Genomic DNA, 20,437 nt, shown 5'->3' with positions numbered 1-20,437 from the left:
TACACCAATTTGTCTAATGTTTTGATTCCATAAGCAGGAGGTTGTGGATCGGTGCTGCTCAGGATGGGATATTTTTGCCTCTTAATACATATTACGTGTTCCAACAGCCTTATTATTTTATGGGTACACAAGAGAATTTTCAGTGTGGCATGCATGGGTCAGTTGGAGTCACTAACCTCAAGATATCTATAAGCAAGGATAAGATAACCTGGAAGTAACATTCCGTAATTTAGAGTAAAAAATGTATCTGCCTCCACAGCCCTTTCAAATGGAAGATATGATGCCTCGGGGGTAATTTCTATCAAATATTTTACAGTATTATGGTTCTAGTGAAAAGGGCGGCTTTTTTTAAAGTGTGGTAGGTCTGATCGAAAGACACATTAAATGTTTATGCTAACAACTGCAAATTAATATTGCAACGCATACAAGTTAACAGAATTTGTTGAAATGGTCCTGCCTTTTGCCTTTCTTCAAAATCCCCCTTTTTCTAACTATTCTCTTCCTCTCTGGGGATGGCGAAAATTCAAATATCGATGGGACATATAAGCAGCTGATAATGGGTTACCTTCCCTTTTTCCTGAAAATAAATTAAACACTAATCATCATTTGACAGTGCCAAGTTTGTGTATCAGATCAGTAATAAATTACCTGCTAACTAACAAAACAATCAGACAACACCTTCTGACCATTAATGAAGATTTCTTTCAATTTAAAACGCAACTATGCCTACCAATGTGGGTAGTTTTTAGGATAGAATTTATCTGTGGTTGGGGACAGATTGCAAGGTGCAACATCGTACGATTACCATCCTATGTCGGGATTAGTTAGTCAGTTATTTGTTTTAGAAGCATGGACTTGATGGTGGGGGATGTCGTACTCGACCAGCGGTCGTGTGAACCACCCTCAGTGGGAGGAGAGCTGCAATCCCCTCGCACATAACTATCCCCGCATGGGATTGGAACCTGTGAAACTCCCAGGGGGATCAGAGATGCGGTGGCGAGCGTATTCTTAGATGGAGAATTCAATTGAATTCTGGTTATTTTTTGCATTAGCACTGGCGTTAAACTTTAGTTATCTATTAAACTTTTCACACTTACTAATAGATTACCTGCTAACTAGGGAAACAATACCTTATGGCAATTATTGATTAATACCTTACACGAGTCAAGTCTGCAACTCTGCAAGTAGGCCTACGCCTACCAGTAACAGTAGTTTGTCATCTGCTTTCCATTGAAATGAGGGAGCTTATGAATATTAAAAAAAAAATGATAACGGCACATTATGACTTACCATCAACGAAGTGCTGTTCGCAAACAGTGAAACACAAGTGAGATGGCTTCTGGACTTGACACCAAGCAGTCCTGTCAATAGATGATATCCACATTGCGCGACGTTCCGGATCTTTTGGAAACAGTGGAATATAACTGAAGATCCATTTCGTTGTCTATATACGTACAGCCAGCGGAACAATACGAAATAACCATTTTCAACAGCCAAACAAAACGGAAACGTATAACCCGACTTGCAACTGACAGGAGCCAAATGGACGTTTTTGTTTTATTGCCGTCCAGTAAACAAGGTCACGTGACCCGTGCAAGTCCCCTATAGGGACAGAAAGCAGTTGAAGCGAATTTTTAAAAGATTTAAGAAAAGATTTCATTTTATAACCTTTTTTACTCTATGATATTGCTATATCTTTGGATTTTTGTAGCCGTGCTAACATTTTTTTTCTTTGCTCTTTCTACGCACCGGTCGTCGTCGATTGCAATGTGACCGATGTTGACGGGCACCATTAATATATGCGATACAACTGATGTGGTTCGCTTTAGAAAATATTCCTTTAATTTAGATAGTGATACCTCCTATGGGAAGTTCACCAAGATCCGATTCTTCCATTTAACATCCACAACATTTTTTCGGCTGTAGTATCTACCCACTGATCCTCGTAATGTGAACACTTTCAACGTCTTTATTCCTACGTGTTGTAACTTGGGCAGGTAGAAGGAAGATATACAGAAGACGCATCCGCGCTAAATTTTATAAAATTGACTAAGAAAAGCTGTTGGTGTTGTATTCCTGGTTCCCTAACTTGTGTTCTAACTAAACGAGACTTTATCAGACTTTGCCTTTGATTGAATCTCTAACTCGCGGCACGGCTGACTGGCCTTATGAAACTTGTCCTCTAGAATTGAATCCAGTATTTGAATCTAATACCAATCCAATCGATATTTTCTCATTTTTCCTATTGATGATTTAGTTAGAGTCATCTTCTGAAATCATTTTATTGCGTTTGATCAAATTTGCTGCAGACGTTGTCAAAACCGAGCGAATTCAATATTTTGGTCACAGTCTTGAATTAAAATATGATGCTTCGAACAAATCGTTTCGTCTAAAATCGTTGCTAATATGTGATTTTAATTCCGTGGTAGGTTGGCCACAATCGACCAAACTCGGCGGGTGTTGTATTGGTAATGCGGATTTTTGGACTGAAGTACTGTAATATATTTATGTATCTCCGTGACGTTGTTTGCCAGTGAACTCCGCCGTATAATTTTTCGTCACTATGAAAAATGCGTTTTTCTAGCTCCCTTTGCACAAAACATGCATCTTTCTGAGCCTCTCGCTGACTGAGGAGCATTGCAGTCATTACTGAAATACATCTTAGGTGGAACTATGCTTCATAATTCTGGCATGACCGCTCCATCGTACTGCTTTTTGAATAGGCAATAAACTCGTGAATTACCAGAAGGATCGTTTATATAAATAAATAAGTGCCTCGTTATCTGTAACATTTGAAATGTCAAGGCCCGAATGGTGATTTTCAAAATAATCGAATTAATCTGAAATGCTTGAAAAGTCGAGGATTTCTGCAAGCATTGGAATGAAAAGCATAGCCTATTTGCTACACCGCGTGAGCTCGAAATTTCTTTATTCCATATACAGCACGTCAGAATTAGTCTCTTGAATATCTGATTCGTTATAAAATTCCAAATCGGTGGAATACTGACAGAATGTCGGATACTGTCAAATACTCTTGGGTTGCATATTGGAGACCCAATTTCCAATCGAGATTTAGGCAGACGCCAGTGTTTTCAAAAAATTCGGGTTTACCAGGTGTAGGCTTGACCACTGATTATTGTGATATTTACCATATCTGGCATATTTTGTTGTAGAAATGATTATTGAAATCACATTTTTTCAACAAAGCCAGCTTTCCATTAATGCAGCACCCGGTATACCCTCAACTGCCTCATCTCCCACAAGGGCTATTATTCTGTAATCATTCTTTGAGGGTTGTTTTGCTGTTGTAGGTAGAGGCTAAAATAAGTTTAGGTGCCGGACAGACAACACAAAAAGAACACATGAAATTTTACTGAATGCGAAACTTAGCTTGCTTGCCAGAAATGCTAAGATTTAACCGAGGTTTTATAGGAAATAGGCTCACCCACAAAGCAACTTCAAGATTGTGAAAGCTAAGACTACTTCTTTCCCCCGATTTCGTTGCAGTCCCGGTCGAGAAGCCCGATTCAAATACGTAAATAATTGTGAACGGCAGAGGAAATTTGATGGCGCGCTCCGATAAGGGTGGATACCCTTCGCTTGCTTCTATCCAAAATGAGGGCAAATCAACGTTTTCATTCTGAAGCTTGAGACTGCTATCTTCTGAAAGTTATTCGAGATCACTCTCGTTTTGAAGGCAGAGCTACCTCGTCTACTACAAAACAAACACTGAATAAATCGAGAATCCATAAGTTTCCAGGTCGTGAATCTTCTGGTAAATAAGAATTGAGTTTGTGCAACAATTGAGTCAAATGCTGAACCACAGGTCGATATATGTCCACAAGAAGATTGCAAGTTTTCATACAGTATGGTGGAAACATTTCGAACCTCTTATCTTCTGCCATTTTTTTTCCAAAAATTTATCCTTTTCTGGAACCCCTCAATGTTATCAGCAATTGAAAAATACAGGGCTATTTCTGCCTTGCATTGACAAAGTGAGCTCATTTAACTTATCCAAAATATCTGAAATGTAGGCTAGTTTTGCACAAAAGCAATCGTTGGTATAATGCTCGACAAGCGGTGAGCATTGATCACTGAAAAACATGTAGACTTCACGTCTAAATTTGAAAAGACGATTAAAGGCGCTTCTCTTTGATAACCACCTAAACTCAGCGTTACAGCAGTTGCTTGTGATCTGCATCGATATCATCATACAGAGCAGCAAAACATCTCGACATGAGGGCATTTTTCTTAATATAGTTCACGGTCTTTACAGCTACAAACATGACGTCATGCAGTTCTGGTGACATTTGCCTCGATGCTGAGTTGTATCAGTGCAAGAAGCAGTGAGTCTATTTTGCTTGCTCTGCTCTCTCAGGAATCTGTTTAATAACGTCACGATGTATACCTGTCATAGATGCGGCGCTATCTGTACACATACCAACGCAGTTCTTCCATTCGATGCATTTCTTATCGAAATGATTACCAAGAAAGCGAATGATCTCATCTGCGGTCATTCTTATAAGAAGCTCTTTGCAATAGAGCAAATCGTCATGGATATTGCCATCCCCATAGTAGGCTACCTTGCAAATACAAGCAATAAAGCTGCATTGCTAACGTCCCTGGATTCGTCCATTTGAATAGAATAGTGATGAGCGGATTTGATTCTTTCCCACAGCTGACATTCAATATCGTCACTCATCCCAATAGTACGCCTCGTAATAGTATCAGTGGCACTAATTGCAGTTTTGATGCAGCGGCTTTTCCAATGTCTAAGTTCCTCAGCAATTATGAACATTTTCTTGATATAGCTATACCTTAAAGCTGATATCGACTTGGTAGAAAACGAAGCTAACATGCCTTATTGTCTCTCTTTCGTTTAAAATGATTTTTTTGGTTTTGACGTATACTGATGAATATCGCGAAGAAGTTACGGGGAAGCTGGAGGCTAATGGACAAGGCTCTGTGAATGTAAATCAAAACATGTTAACTCAAAAATCCGAAGGTGTGTGTCACCTGGAGAGTGAGTGACGCGTACGAATGACAGCAGACGCATCCGATAGTCACGCTTGAGCGCCTAAATTGATGGAAAATGATTGGGATCCTAATGAGAAAAGCATTGCTATCCTATTAAAAAGCCAATTCTATCACAAAATATGGAAAATAGGAATAATTTAGCAACGAATTCGCGGCCCATCAGTGTATTGATTAGGGCTGGGAATGGTTAACCGATTTTAGATGGTTAACGGTTACGATTTATTTTAACCGTTAACTGGCATTTCAGGTACAGATCATTTTTATACTGTGCAATTTCTTCAAAAATGATTACGTCATCGCAAATTTATTTCCTGTGGCGTTTAATTCAAAAGAATATCACTAACTGTGTGTGTAAAGACTCAATAAATGTGAAAAATAGTTAAAGTACCAAGATTGCTAATTATGAAAATTTACAATGTTAATTCAGAATCAGTTTTTGGTCGAAATATATTGTTCACAATTTTATTGCAAAGTCGTAAATACAATGTCATCCAACAAATGCGCAGATGATGCCGTTTTTCTTTATGATATCTCGAAGTAGGGTTTTCTAAAATGCTTCAGCATGTCCGAACCACGCTGCATATCTCTTGCTCATATCTCTTAACCATTGTGGCGTAACAAGGAGAAATTATAAATTATTACGTCAAACGTCACGCTGCGGTTCACCGGTTAATTTTACCCGGTTAACGGTTAAAGTGTTTTTCCTGAAATTCACATTCCTAGTATTGATTGATTTTAATCAAATTAAATGTTCTCTGTGGAAAGAAATAAACTTAGTTAGTCTAAATTTTTATTGGTGTATAGCAGGGCTACTCAACTATTTTTATCGAAGGTCCGCAAACAAAACTTCAAAAATATTTGGGTCCGGTCTTTCCAGAAATGATATTTCGGCATCCTTAAACGAGCACTTCCTCGACCGACTAATGATTAGTAGCAAATTAAAATTGTTTATTATGGTGTTATAGTTCTTTTCGTATATATTCAAAACTATGAAAGTCATTTTATAATAGGAAATTCAAAAAAGGCTAATGATCCAAAATAAATAATTAGGTGCGGTCCAAATCCAATACTCGAAAGGTCCGGATTCGGACCGCGGTCCGCCAGTTGAGTAGCCCTGGTGTATAGAACAACGCCGCCAACTTTCTCGATCGATAATGAGAGTAGAAATCGTGAATGGCAACACAGATTAGCCGGGAAATTGTATGTCGACGTGAGTGAAACTCAATTCTCATGGGCAATGAAGTCTTGGTTTGCAAGTACAGGAATGTAGAAGATTCCCATACTCCATTGTGAAACGCATATCAAACCAGACATATTACTTGAAAGATCGGATGATGACATATTCAAAACATCTGACGACACCTACAAGGAAAATATCAACCGCTTGATCCTCCACTCGAGTTACAATGTTTCCTGAGTTAGAAAAGCCAAGCTCCAACAGGAAAAGTATGAACTTATTTACGTCTCCAGGAATCATCGTGTTTAAGTTTGTATCAATTTCGTTGAACAAAGTTCATTCTGGAAGGCAAATTTTCAACGAAGATGACTGACATTTTACTGGTGAATCTACAGGCTAAAAAGATCGTTTAACACATTCCATATTTAACATATCATGTCTCATGCCCACAAAAGAATATTGGTCTTTGAGGTGTCGTAAAATGGATTTCTCAAAGCATAATTTTTGTACAATGCGCATTATGAAATATTCACATTGAGTAAAATTAAATTCAGATTCACTTTTAACAAGTTGTATATCTGTGGTAAACCACCACAATTTAACAAAAACATATCATTTCACTGGTCAATAAGTTAGAAATTACGGGCTGGAGCCATGAAAAGAGGCTCATGATATAGGTTTCGGCAGTTTTGAGCTTCAAATTCCCGCCATCAAATATTTTAAGAGTATGGCCTTTGATGATTTGAATTTTGGAGTATCAGTTGACTACGTTTGTTTTCACTGCTTTTATTAAAATGAATTCTTGCGTTTCTTAATTGCGTAACGGTTTGTGTCTTTACATAGTGATGTTATAATACTGTGGATACATTTCATTTCGGCATTGGGTTATTTTATCCTGAAGTAAATGAGTCAATGTGAAAGGGACTTATGTCAGGCAACTTGTTTCTTCGATATTGTAGTATGGGTGTCTCTATCTGCGTATTCTTACTCCCGTATTATTATACACAGGTTAGCGGGGTAAAATCCCAAGTCTTTGCTACGATAAATCACCACTAGGGAATTTGCCGTGTTTCATACATTGTTACATCTGATATCCTTTGATTATCCTGAATATTCAGAATGTCACTTCACTATTCAAGTATCTGATATCGCTTGACCTGCGCCGATTTGTTGGAACTGGTATTCGTATGTATCACTGAATTGATCTCGTAAATTCTAGGAGATTTTGCCCACGGCTCTTGCTAACACACAGAAACGACAAGTGTTACAAAAGTAGTTACGTTATTTCAATTTCGAATTTTGCTAAACGCGGGCCAATACCGTTTTGTAAATTTAGATGTTAAAGTAGATGTTTTATAAATTTCTTAGTTGGTGGGGCCGATAACGAACGAGACTCTGGCATGCTAAATAGTTATGATTATGCTCGGTTCAAAATGATATGGTATAACTTCTATTTCCTGCGTTGCTGGTTTTGTCAATTCCAGAGCAGTTGCAAACAATATTATCGGTAAACACATTCCAAAATCCGGTAATAATATGAGGTTGTTCTGGTGATTTTGAATTTTTCCGAGGCGGCTTCATCTGCTCAAGGGCGTATCTTCTAGGTGTCCTTCTCATAGCTCTAACGCGAATGCGAAGAGCTTGATTTTGTTTTGAATTCTGTTTTGTTGGAAGTGTTTCTGATGCTGTTCTGTAGATTTGGGTTCCCCAGTCAAACAACAAACGAATTAAAGAGTGGTATAAAAGTAACATTGTGTTGTAATTGTGATCTCCATTAGGAACCATTAACATATTTTAAAATATCTGATCTCTGTTTTGCTTTTCTTACGATCTTTTCTGTATGTTCTTTTCAAGTCATCCTCTTATGAAATATCATCGCCGAATACTCCAATACTCCCATTTGTAACTGAACCACTGAATTTTTTTTTTTTTTAAATAACAGAGCTTATATATTTTGGGGATATCTACACTCCCCACGTAATACACCATTCTTCTATTTTTCAGATTCGTTCGAACGCTTCGTACCAGAAAATTTTTTTTTTCTTGTTTTGTCAAAATCATCAGCAAACTGTCCAGCACAATCTGCATCTTGTAAACTATATAATACCCAAAAAAGTTAATATTCAAGTATTTCGATGTAAACAGTCGTCGTCTTGGAAAATGAATATATATATATATATTTGTGTTGCACGATTCAGACGGGTATGGCTTTGTGTAAAATATCCTTTATGCAGAATTATACAATTATTTTAAAAATACAAAAATTTTACTGTGAATAAATATACTTTTAGTTTTGTCATTGATTCAAAGGTAAATTATCAATATTGCAGACAACGTCTTGTGGTTCTTGGAGCCCCCCAACGCCCCCTCCCTCCGTTGTTCAACATCTCGAACTGGGTAAGAACTATAGGACGTGGGCTAACTCGTTTGTATTCTGTGCGCAGGTGGGACCTTCCGTGAGATTGAGATACTTGGTTTAGATGAATTTTCTGACGAACTTGATGTCTTGGATACAGAATAGGTGACTTTGCGAGGCGGAAATTTTGGTTTTGAAAATTTGGAGCGGATACTGTGAATTGGGGTTCGTTGTACTCGCGGGGGTTGTAGTACCTGAAGTCCCATCTCGGTTGGTTTTGGGGCGCAAAACCAACCGAGTACAACGAACTGATGATGGGAATAATCTCTTGAGGATGCCAGATTCAAACTCTAACGTGAAGACGCTCGATCAGAACTAACTTGTTTGTTAAAACTCTTTTGAAATGGGCCAAGAATCAATATTTTTAGTTTTAGCATACCATGGCTTTATACGCACGTATTCCATGAATTTCCGAGTTCTTCTTGATGAGTGTCTTGTGATATGAATTGAAGCTGATCTACTGGAGTAACAATGAGTAAAACCCTGCTTCGGAAACATTCAGTATATGTCATTGTCAGTTTGTCTTAGACTTAGTACATGTATTTCAATATCTCGAATCCACAAATATGGACAAATTTAATTATTCCACATCTTTGTCATGGAAGATAGATTGAAATGGCGTATTGCGAATGTCTCAAACTGCTTTTTTTGTTTGTAAAACTTCTAACTTTCAAAGGAGAGTTGTTGCTGCACTACCCATAACCATACTGCAAATATGAATAAAAAAGATAAAAATAGAACAATTGAAGGGGTGGCATTGTGAGAAATTAATTTGAGTGGAAATAGTATTCCCGTTGCACTGGGCAGCTTTCCAGCGACGTAGTTAAAAATACGGATCTATTTCCAGGGATCACCAATATGGATGCATAGCTATTTGGTTATTTTAAGACTCTCAAGTATAGAACTTCATTATTGTTAACATGGAGCTGAGTTCAATTTATTTTCATCCTAGTAGCTAGTAAGCAACATCGAGCTCGGTTAGTACTTGCTTGGCTGTTGATAGCTAATGCTTGACGCTTTTCCCATTTGCATGCCATAATAACAATTTGTGTCAATTGATTATTTCAACACATTTAAGCATTTTTGGTCAGAATTTACAAGCATAGCCCGAATTAGATTAGAGTATGATGCCTGCCTAATTAAATTTTAAATAAATACTACTGTTTGTCCCACATGTTCCCGCTTGTCTCACACTAGTCCTGCTCAACTAAAACTTGTCCTGCATGTTGCACACTGTTGTTTTAACATTGTTCTTAAAACCCAACTAAAATATCACAAAGGTGGTTTACTTATCTATTAATTCCACATACCCGAAATTTTTGAGAATTGGTTTGATTGGACTCTGTTTACAAATTTACGCATCGTCGATTTCTACTTTTGAAAGCTGCCACTGAGTATACACAGCCCTATAGAAACCGGTTGGCGCCTGGGATCGCACCGCCTTTATTACAACCGTACAACTTGCGGACACTAGTCCATTAGATTGCATGTTGATATTGCAGTATCGTGAGTTTTAATTTTGTTTTCAATTCGTGCATAAAAATTAATGTTTATTTGAGTCTTGAATAAACATTGATATTTGTATGGTATACAAAGTTCTTGAAAAATTTTAAAAGGTATACCACGGTAAAAAAGGTTGAAGAACACTGGCCGCTTGACGATGTGGTGCATCGCGCTTATCGTTGAAAATGCGCTTGCCACGGTACCTCGATTCGGCGGACCCTTGATGGGATAATCATGTGCGAGAGGATTGCTTGACTCCTCGCCGTCGTAGGGTGGCTCATCTAGTCCATAGGTTCTCAAAGTGCTCCGTACGGAGCCCCAGGGCTCCGCGAGAGAAACCTGGGGGCTCCGCGAGATATTCGATCAAAATACGGACTTGGTTATTCTGTAACTGTTAATAAGCAAAAACACCAATAATAAAATTTAACGACAGTAGAGTCGAAATATGGCAACGAGGTGGTAATTCAAATTTGACAGCATCTAGATGCAGAAGCGCAGTCAGAATTTTTTAAGAGAGGGGAGAGGGTTCAAAATTGAAATTGGAAATTCCCGGGCAACATTATTCGCGATTAGGCCACTCGGTTAAAATAAACTTTTTCAGTGGATAAGTCAGAAGTAAGATCGGACCCAAAAATTCCAGCAACCAGGCCCGTGGGTATCAAGCCCGACTGGATTTGCAGGCCCGAGACCGAAGCAAACCCGAAATTTTCATATCTTATTTAGGAGTTCTTTGACGTGTCATTGCAAGAGTTTAGTACAGTATGTGTCGTGTTGATAAGGCAACTTGTGGTATTTTGCAGACCGTGGCCAAAACACAGCCGAAACGCCTCATTTAAAAAAAAAATCAGCGATAGAGAAGCCCGACCCGAACGTAATGATTGACATTTCAGGCCCGACCTAAAATAACTTAAAATAGGTGCTAAACTGCCAATTATAAATAGATTGGAATCGTGTTTTTGCTATCTTGGGATTCATCAAATTTGAGTTGTTCTCACATCTCTATGAATACAATTCACAATTGCGGAATCCTTGACCAATGCGCGCATGTTCAAATGCCTTGTTTGTCTGTTCACTGTGTTCAATTCAACCTGTGGATGAGTTGACTTACGACAATATAAAATCATTATCACCCACAATTACCACGCCAATTCGCGGACCTCAAAGGAGAAACAATAAAGTCAAGTAAACGAAAAAAGAAAGCATGAAAATTTATTTTGTTTTCAATACCAAATTAATTGATATAATCTTTATGATTATCTTGTATATCGTCACATATCGAAAAAAGTCGCATTTTGCTCCGTCGGTAGTTTCAGAATGGATAAAAAGGTACATCGAGCGCATAATTATTGTATTGATTTCAGTAACTACGGTACAACACCCATTGATAACCTAACATAACATCAAAGTTTGTGATTCACAATGTCTAAAAAAGCGTTTTTAATCTGTCGCGAGTCCGCTAAAATAAAAATTATCATGTTTTCTTCCGTTTTAGTATTTTATCATACCTCTTTCCAATCAAGAAATTTGGGTTGCTGATTCACCCCCTTATTAATTATTTTTAGCATCTCGTCGCCGATGATTATATTGTATTAACTTGTTTTCCATACTAAACTCACAATTACGCACAAAGACAAAAACGTAATTATCGCATTCGCGGAACAAGCAAGAAAAATGTGTGATTAGGGAGAATAAACACCACATATAGATGTTAGGGTCTAACTAAAAAACACGCATCGCTACGAAAACAATCGGTGATTGCAGCAAAATGCTATCGCGCATGTTATGAGCGACTTCTTCATTCTTCCAAAATATCAAAAGAGTATTCATTAATATGTGTGTCAAATTTACAGGCCTAATATGTATAATTTATCCGTGCAATTTAGAATAAAAAGTTTCAGCATTTAAATTAGGTAAGGTATTTTTAACTTACTCAGGAATATTAATCACTAAATATCAACATGTATTTTTTGTCTGCTTTATTTTCAAAATTTATTTGTGGGGCTCCGTGAAGAATGGTCAACCTCTTCAAGGGCTCCGTAACATCAAAAGTTTGAGAACCCCTGATCTAGTCCATACCCAACATGGACCTCTATCCGGACGAAAGACCGTGGTTCTTCATATGATTAAGCCGTCTTATCGGCTTACCCGATAATTATACCCTTAAATATTATTAGTATCAGCCAAGGCTTAATCGAGCGAATAGGCTTTTTCAGAAGTGCACAAATAACTGGTGGCCCTGTTTTGAATATATATCATTGAATGGAATGTATTTATATTGTAATAAATTGAAATTGTAACAAAGTCCAGCAAAAAAATCAAGACGATACAAAAATAACAAAAAGTATGGCAATTTCTTAAAAATAAAAAATAAAATCGTATTATCATGAAAACAACTGAATGGCAATGCACAATAAATGTCAAGACTGTACTGAAAATACATGGATTTGTTTAAACTTTGGAGTTCGGCAATGAAACGTCAAAAAGAAAAATTAGATACCCAGCGACTTTATATGCTTCAGAATACTATATAATAACCAAACGAGTTAATATTTCAGTATTTCGATGCAAACAGTCGTCGTCAAGGTAAATAAATATATATTAGTGTCGCAACAGTCAGACGGTTTTATAATGACGGGTATGGATTTGTGTAAAGAGGCTTTATGTTCAACTTAACAATTGCTTTGAAAACATTTACTGTAAATATACTTTTCAATTATGAAATAAATACAATTATTGATTTAAAAGTAAATTATCAATATCGCTGACAATGTCTTGTGCTTCTTGGATAGACACAGTGCCCCCCTGATTAACATCCTGAATGGGGTAATAACTATAGGACGTGGGGTAACTCGTTTGTATTCTGTGCGCAGATGGAACCTTCAGTGAGGTCGAGATACTTAGTTTAGATGAATTTTCTGAAGAACTTGACGACAATCTTGGGTACGTCATTCGCGGAATAGGTGACGTTGCGGGGCGGAAATTTTGGTTTTGAAAGTCTGGTTGACTGCTGTGAATTGGGGTTCGTTGTACGCGCGGAGGATTGTAATACCTGGAGTCCCATCGCGGTTGGTTTTGTGGCGCAAAATGCTGATGGTGGGAATAATCTCTTGAGGATGCTAAACTAGAACGTGAAGACGCGCGAGCAAAATTGTCTGTGGCTTCATCTTGGTGCCTGGGTGACGTTGATAGCGTGAGATGAGTCTGCGCGCTAACATCATCTGGATCATAGTTTACGTGGTTAGGATAGGCTACCGGTGGATTCAAAGGCGTCATTTCTTCAATAGGCTGTAATTCGCTTTCATAACCGTGCTGGTAGTATTGTTCTGGCGTCTGTCTGAAAGAAGGAGACATTGTCCTGTAATAATCGGGTTGATCTTGATAATATCCAGTACTTTTAGGAAAGTGTTGCAAAGTTGGGTATTCAGTTTTTCGTCGATCGATTCCGTCGTTGTCAAAATATGAAGGATGATCGAGTTGTGGGGTTGATGCGGTCATTCCAAAACGTAATTTCGAAGGGTAGTAGGAATCTAAAAATATATATATAAATTCTGTAAAAAGTACGTTGTGGAATTCAAACTTGACATTTCCACAGTTGTTAAAGAAAGTCGAATGTGCAAAAATAATTCATCTCAGTTATTTCGTATATATATATATATAAAGTTTTGTAGTGCATATTACATTTCATTTTACTTTCGAGAAGGTATTCGGAAATATATATCTTTGAAGCAACTGAAAATCACAGCAACATACCTGATGTTGGTGATGGCATCCAGCAGTTGTCGCTATGTCCATATTTTCTACAGTTTTCATCACATTGCGGACCCAATTCACTTGTTCGTGTACTTTCATTGTCTTGTTGACTATTTTGTCGTTGCGTAACAGGGAAGATCTGTTCTTGAGTTGCTGAAATGTAGGTAATTACAATGAAACTTACGGAAAAGTGCGAAGAAGACGGAAAATAAAATACGATTGAAACTGCAAGCAATCGAATTCAATATCAAATAATAATAATAATACCTTGTTCGTCCGTTATTCCAAGATTCCCAGCTTCAGAATCACTATCACCACGTCCACTGTCTCTATCGGCAGCTCGTACGGACGAAAATATTACGGTAGTCGGTGCAGACTGCGAAAGTTAATATATATGATTATTTGTGGAATTCGTGCCAAGATTATGGGTGCTTATTAGGATGTATAATCTTGTAAAAATACTGTCTATGTTTTTACATCTAAATTCCGCGTGTGGAAGCTCAAATATCTATCAGCGAAAAAAGTTACCTTTGAATCTGCTTTAAAAGTCTTGAGTTGACTTTGCGCTTGAAGAATTGACGATTGGGATACAATGACGTCATCTCTGCCTGTTACGTCATCAAGTCTAAAATTTGAGAAACTGAAATTGAAATTCTATTTATATACAAATTATCAGTTTCGTTATTCATTTGTAGTCTGTTATTGCATTTTTATTGTATGGAGAAATGGAGAACACTGTGTAAATCTTACCTATTTGGAGACGAGGTGGAAGATGGGTTATTTAGACTTCTTGGTTTGAAATAACTGGAATGCTCTGGCCTTGGAGTATTGTTTAAATTAACAGGCGCTGTAATCCACGCTCTCTTTTTACTCTCAGCAGTTTTGATGTTGTATGTATGGTCCTGAAAAAATATATAGAAGATTGGTGGTTAATGCCATGATAGTCTGTAATTTTGTTTATCTTGCTCAATACCAAATAAATCATATGATAAGCTGTCTAATGTTGGGAAATATTTCCTCACCTTTTTAGCCTTTCGTTTTCTGCATAAGAATATGCAAGCAATGACAATAATAAGAACACAAGATGCTGCTCCAAGAACGACAGCTAGTAGAATATATTTCTTATCAAATCCTGCGTATCGAACAGAGGGATCGGGTAGATTTTCGTCAGTAACTTTCACATGAATTAATATATTTGCAGAGAGAGGTGGTGTGCCGGAATCGCTTGCCTAAAACAATTGATGTATGATTAGTTTGGTTACCGCATTGTACATAACTAATTTTGCTAATTTTCTTTCATTCGATTGGTTCATTTTTGGTCACACGGAAACTTTTAACACCGGATATTACTAAACTTAATGCGAGAGAAAAGATTGGTGTTGGTGGTCGTCTACCTTGCTAGTCTTCAGCTTGCAATCATGTATTGTCAAAGACAATATTTCAGAAAACCGATGTATATATATTCTAATTGCTAATGGAAATTTAGCCCAATATATATTACCTCAATATCCACAGTATGCCATCCTAAGATATCTGTCAAATTTTCGTTGCTGAAGTTCAATCTCAATTCACCATTTATCGGGTTCATAATGAATATGGTAGGATCAGTAGCATTCGGCTTGATGACTTTTTCGTCTTCTTTTATTATTTTGTAATTGATTTTGGAGTTGGACCCATAATCCGAATCTATTGCCTGTAATAAGAATTTCATATTTAAAAATTCAATTTTATTTTCATGCATGTATATAGCTTCTATTATTATACGAGTTTATTCATTACTACAAAAGTACTTTAAAATATTCAACTAATAGTTTGTTAATTTACATCATGATCTTCTTTCGAGTGATATTTTTCCAGTCAATTATGAATCCTTTCATGAACAAGTGATTTTCATTCAGAATATATAGGAATTGCGATAGTCATTCCATCATTTGTTTATAAGGATTCTAATTTATCTCACCTCTACTTTCATTATAAGTTGATCATATAAAATAGTCGAATAAACTTCTGCATTATCACCATCAGGATTGATAAACACTGGTCGATTATCATTGACATCTGCAACTCTTATCACAATTGAACAATTCGCTCTCGATGACGATTCCCAGCCTTCATCTCGCGCTTCTACCATCAACTGAAAATAATTTACGAACCAATTAAAAATTTGCCCACGTCGATTGTTATTCCAAATTAATAGCAGTCGTAGTTTTTGTTTTTCAAGTCTATGCACTAGCTCTCAACTTACCCTCCATTCTTTTTGCTTTTCATGATCAAGTGGTTTTTTCAATCTGATGTCTCCAGATACTTCATTGATTCCAAAATAATCAGTGTTACCATGGATGATTTCGTATCGAATAATTCCGTTTCTGGATGGCTCGATTTCACCTTCCTATAAATATGATCGAGATAATTTACTTCAGGAAATAAGGTTTTAGAAAATTATAATTTAAACGAAATTGCTAATTAAATAAACTATACTGTAACCCAACCAAAGCGTGTACCTTATTTTTCCATAAAGACGGAGGGTATGCAGCGTCCTGATCCAAAGCTTGTACGTTGATAACAAAGGACCCAATTTTATTGTCTTCTGCAATCATGACAGCTTTTGCAGGAGAGTCAAAAATCGGAGAGTTATCGTTTATGTCTAGCACGACGATAGTGATGTTTTTGACAGCACACCTAAATTGATCATAATAAATTTTTCATATTATAACTGGAAAGATACCTTTCTATTATACTTGGAAACAACGACCACACAAACCTACAAATTAAAATACAAACGATACTGTATTAGATAAAGATAAAAGTAAAGATTCTAGTAGAGATGGAAAAATTCATGAATATTTTATATAGATGGTCAAACGCAGCATGATGCGCCACATATTATTTTTAATTGCAAAGAACGAACAAACAATACTTACTTTGCTGGAGTGCCTCCGTCGCATGACTTCAACTTGATTATATAATATTGAAATGTCTCTCTATCTAATTGTCGGCCAGTCGTGAGAAGTCCGTCGGTTGCAAGATTGAACTCATTATGTAACTCTACAAGATCTAGGTAAATTGAGAAACGTTGGTCATATATATTCTTGAATCAACATTAGAAGACATATAAATTGATTTTGAAGCTTCTAAATACCTTTCATTGATTTATGTTTTCCGTATGTCTGAATAGTCGATGTAACCTGACCGTTCAGTCCATTGTCGACGTCAGTTGCGCTGACGTACGCTACGTAAGTTTGTACGCTGTCAGATTCGGGAATGTAGCCTGAATTGATGAAAAATATTCCATGATAAATATTTTCATTTACACAGCAAAGTGAAAACTTAGAAACATATGGTGTAGAAGGTAAATGGAATCGAGTAACAGAAAACAATACATCACCTGTAAAGTTGACAGAATCCACGATAAAATTAACTTTAATGATAGGAGCATTGTCGTTTACATCCTCGACGTTTATTATGAGCCATGTTTTTCCAACTCTTGGTTTTTCAGGATCACTGTCGCGCGCTTCGATCAGTACTCGAAGTCTGAAACAAAAAAATATTTTTTTTTTCAATATATCATAGGCATTAATGTTAAATTAGTTTGGAGTAAAATCGATATAAAAAGGGATCAGGAAAGGCTAAAATATTTAAAAAATCTTACCCATCATGAATCTCGCGATCAACCTTTCTTTTCAATCTAACTTCTCCATTTAATTTGTTCACAGAAAGCAATTTGGATGCAAGAGTAGCAGACTTGCCAGCAGACGACGTCTTGGGTATGAAATATCTGACAGACCCGTAGTCGCCAGAATCAGCGTCTTCGGCATGAACGGTTGTTACTAACAATGATTCTCCATCATTTTCTCGTAAATGGGCAGTGTATTCCTGAAAGTGCATGAAAAGTAGAAGGTTTATGAACTTGTAGTAAATAAATTACAAATTAACCACAAAGTTTGTTTTTGTGAAAAATTTTCTTATATGTCACACAGTTTCAAAAGATCGTCTCCGCATCACACGAAAACGCTTTGACGTTTAACCCTTTCCATAAGGGATAAACCAATTGCCCATCCCTGTCGATACCGTCATGTTTTGCGATCAAAATTTAAAAACGCTACCGAACTTGTCCATTAAAAAATAAAAGTCAATACTCATACTTCATACTTTAGCGTATCAGTCGCCACTATCTACAAGGAAAACATTCATATATCATAAAATATTCATATTAAAGCGGCATCGCTATAGCAAAGGTGAGCGCAATTATCTTTACATCAAAACCGGTTGTATTCACTTAAAAGTCATGAAAATCTACTGTTATTTAATTGTGAATTTTTTTTTTATAAAAACAGACGCAAATTTTATCCTCTATCGGGTATGGCCGTTAACGACTCGAGCATTATACACGCTTAGTTGACAATGAAAAATAATTTCTCCAATATGATAGCAGAATTTACGAATTTTCGCAATGTGCTCAACACCTACAATTGCTTTCACTCACAATAGCGCATTCCTCTGTTCATGTAAACCGGGGATAAATTGCCGGTTACCTCCAAATGGTTTGTCTGGTATGTGGTATCCAAAATGTATTTATTGGGCACCGTAAGCTTATGAAACATTAATATATTTTTACAAAAATTACGACCACAATCAACCAAATTTTCTAACCTGTTGGTCGAATACCGGATCCTGATCATTTGCATCTTCTATGTTGATAACAGCTGTCACATGATTAGAAAGAGGATCACTGCCTCCGTCTCTGGCTGTGAGTTTTAGTTCTATTTTCTGAATTTCTTCGTGATCTGAATCATCAACAAAAAAATATGATTGTAAGATTTTGTAAGTTTAATAGCCTACAGTAAGATTTCCATCAAAAGTAGAAAGTGTTTTGATGAAACGATTCTCAAATTAAAACAACGCTACCAAATAAACGAACAAATACTATTATACCTGGTACTTTTAAGACTTTGAATTGTAGATGTGAGATGCCAAGATTGTCTTCATATGTTTCTACAGCAAAGTATGAATTTTCTTGTAATTTGTATGAAATCTGTCCGTTCAAACCTTAAAATATATCAAGATTGGTTTTCTCAGCTGTCTTTATTGTGATGAAAATATTTACGAAATTTTGCACAAATATCTTACCAATGTCAGGGTCTGTAGCTTTAAATTGATCAAGGTTGATGACATCACCAACTATGACGTCATCTTCTCGTACACTTGTTTCAAATTTCTTATTAAAAATCGGAGGATTATCATTGACGTCTTCAATAATAATGTCCATATTGAGCATAGTGAAGAAACGGTTTGGAAGCATAACGGCCTAAAAGGAAAATGTATATAAGCTGTTTAGTGTTGTAAGCACTCGTGAATTTATTATTATTTCATCAAATCATGCTTTAAAATAATTAATATTCCCAAAGTGTATGCAAAAATCCAGAATTTTTTTTTTTTATTAATATTGGGTTTTTTGAGAACCCCATTATAAGAATCAATAACATCAAATTCATTTGGAAAAAATAGTTATTGTCCCCGACAATGTCAGCAAAATGTCATTAAATAAAACCAACCTGAACTTCAATGATGCATTGCTCCGCACTTTCACATAAGTCTTCCCTGTCAATCGGTTTTGCCAACGTTATAACTCCCGTATTTTTGTCTAAGGTTAGTAACTCTACTTCTAATGGTTCGGAAGTTGGATTTCGAGTTACTAGATTTTGACTCAATAACTTGAATGTTCTTCCCGCTCTTTCATCATAATCTAAGCTGAATATCTTTGCCATGTTAGCAACAATGAATCCTGAATGACAGAATGTTTCCATTATTGAAATTGTTTTATGTTAATGGTGGTGTTTCGTGAAAAGGAAATATTGGGTTGCAAACATAGAAATAAAATGTTTGCCTGTTTGGCACGTTATGTTAGAAAATGTCATTCACGTATCCTCAAATTCGAATGCAAACCAGTCACGACCAAACAACAAAAACCAACCTTCTTGTTCATCTTCGGAGACATATTTTGTAACTCTGTCTTCTGTCCTGCTTGCCATAACAACGTAAAATCCTTCCATGAGTAGCAATGCCATCGTTGCAATATACATCCATTGCATTGTATATATTATTCCACTCTCCAACTCTCCGATAATAGCAACACAATTATTATTCTTATATTGTATGGCTGAGAAATAAATTGGCTGCGAATTTATACACAGATGTCAATAAAGATAGATATTGAATAAATAAACTTGCATTTGTAGACGACCCATCGTTAGGAATGATGCGCTCAAATTGTTGTGAATAAGTCTTTTGTGATCAAATATCATTTTAGACTTTAAAAAAATATTTGTGTTTAAATAAAGCACGATATTTCGAGAGAATCTATCAGACAAAGCATGGGGCATAAATAAAAGCGCGGTAAATTAATTGCCCACGTTCGAATGAATATGTGTACGATTTTACACCAATACAACGATATAGAATGAGTAGGGATAAATGCAGACCAGTGCTACTACACCATGCGCAGAGTAACGACAAACAGAGATGAATTTTCGTACTATTCTATAGCACTTCGCTGA

At 36.5% G+C, this 20,437-nt stretch overlaps 1 protein-coding gene and 1 long non-coding RNA gene across 2 annotated transcripts; both read right to left on the bottom strand.

Annotated features, from left to right (window-relative positions):
• Nucleotides 1-317: 317 nt before the first annotated feature.
• Nucleotides 318-1,482, bottom strand: LOC144427134 (uncharacterized). Its single transcript, XR_013477760.1, has 2 exons — nucleotides 1,291-1,482; nucleotides 318-577 (listed from the first exon to the last, which is right to left on the bottom strand). It is a non-coding gene; the product is annotated as an uncharacterized LOC144427134 (long non-coding RNA).
• Nucleotides 1,483-12,383: 10,901 nt separating this feature from the next.
• LOC120339355 (protocadherin beta-16-like) lies at nucleotides 12,384-20,056 on the bottom strand. Its single transcript, XM_039407462.2, has 19 exons — nucleotides 19,855-20,056; nucleotides 19,436-19,665; nucleotides 19,011-19,188; nucleotides 18,816-18,929; nucleotides 18,534-18,667; nucleotides 17,533-17,756; nucleotides 17,269-17,414; nucleotides 17,023-17,151; nucleotides 16,805-16,937; nucleotides 16,385-16,562; nucleotides 16,129-16,272; nucleotides 15,844-16,017; nucleotides 15,385-15,576; nucleotides 14,906-15,112; nucleotides 14,634-14,785; nucleotides 14,412-14,508; nucleotides 14,151-14,259; nucleotides 13,884-14,036; nucleotides 12,384-13,660 (listed from the first exon to the last, which is right to left on the bottom strand). Exons 1-19 carry the CDS (start codon nucleotides 19,970-19,972, stop codon nucleotides 12,864-12,866), a joined length of 3,609 nt encoding a protein of 1,202 aa, XP_039263396.2. The 5' UTR covers nucleotides 19,973-20,056; the 3' UTR covers nucleotides 12,384-12,863.
• Between the last annotated feature and the right edge of the window lie 381 nt (nucleotides 20,057-20,437).

Source organism: Styela clava, chromosome 9 (genome assembly GCF_964204865.1).
Source record: "Styela clava chromosome 9, kaStyClav1.hap1.2, whole genome shotgun sequence".
In the NCBI taxonomy this organism is placed as follows: domain Eukaryota; kingdom Metazoa; phylum Chordata; class Ascidiacea; order Stolidobranchia; family Styelidae; genus Styela; species Styela clava.
This window is presented reverse-complemented; position numbering and strand designations above follow the sequence as displayed.

Bases quoted from the DNA above. Each gene is read 5' to 3' on its own strand.
- LOC120339355 (XM_039407462.2), bottom strand. From the start codon at position 19,972: ATGCAATGGATGTATATTGCAACGATGGCATTGCTACTCATGGAAGGA. The intron at 17,415-17,532 runs GTAAGATTTTTT...TTTTTGTTTCAG, and splicing joins GATCGCGAGATTCATGATGG to ACTTCGAGTACTGATCGAAG. The intron at 14,509-14,633 runs GTAAGATTTACA...CTCAAATTTTAG, and splicing joins TCCACCTCGTCTCCAAATAG to ACTTGATGACGTAACAGGCA.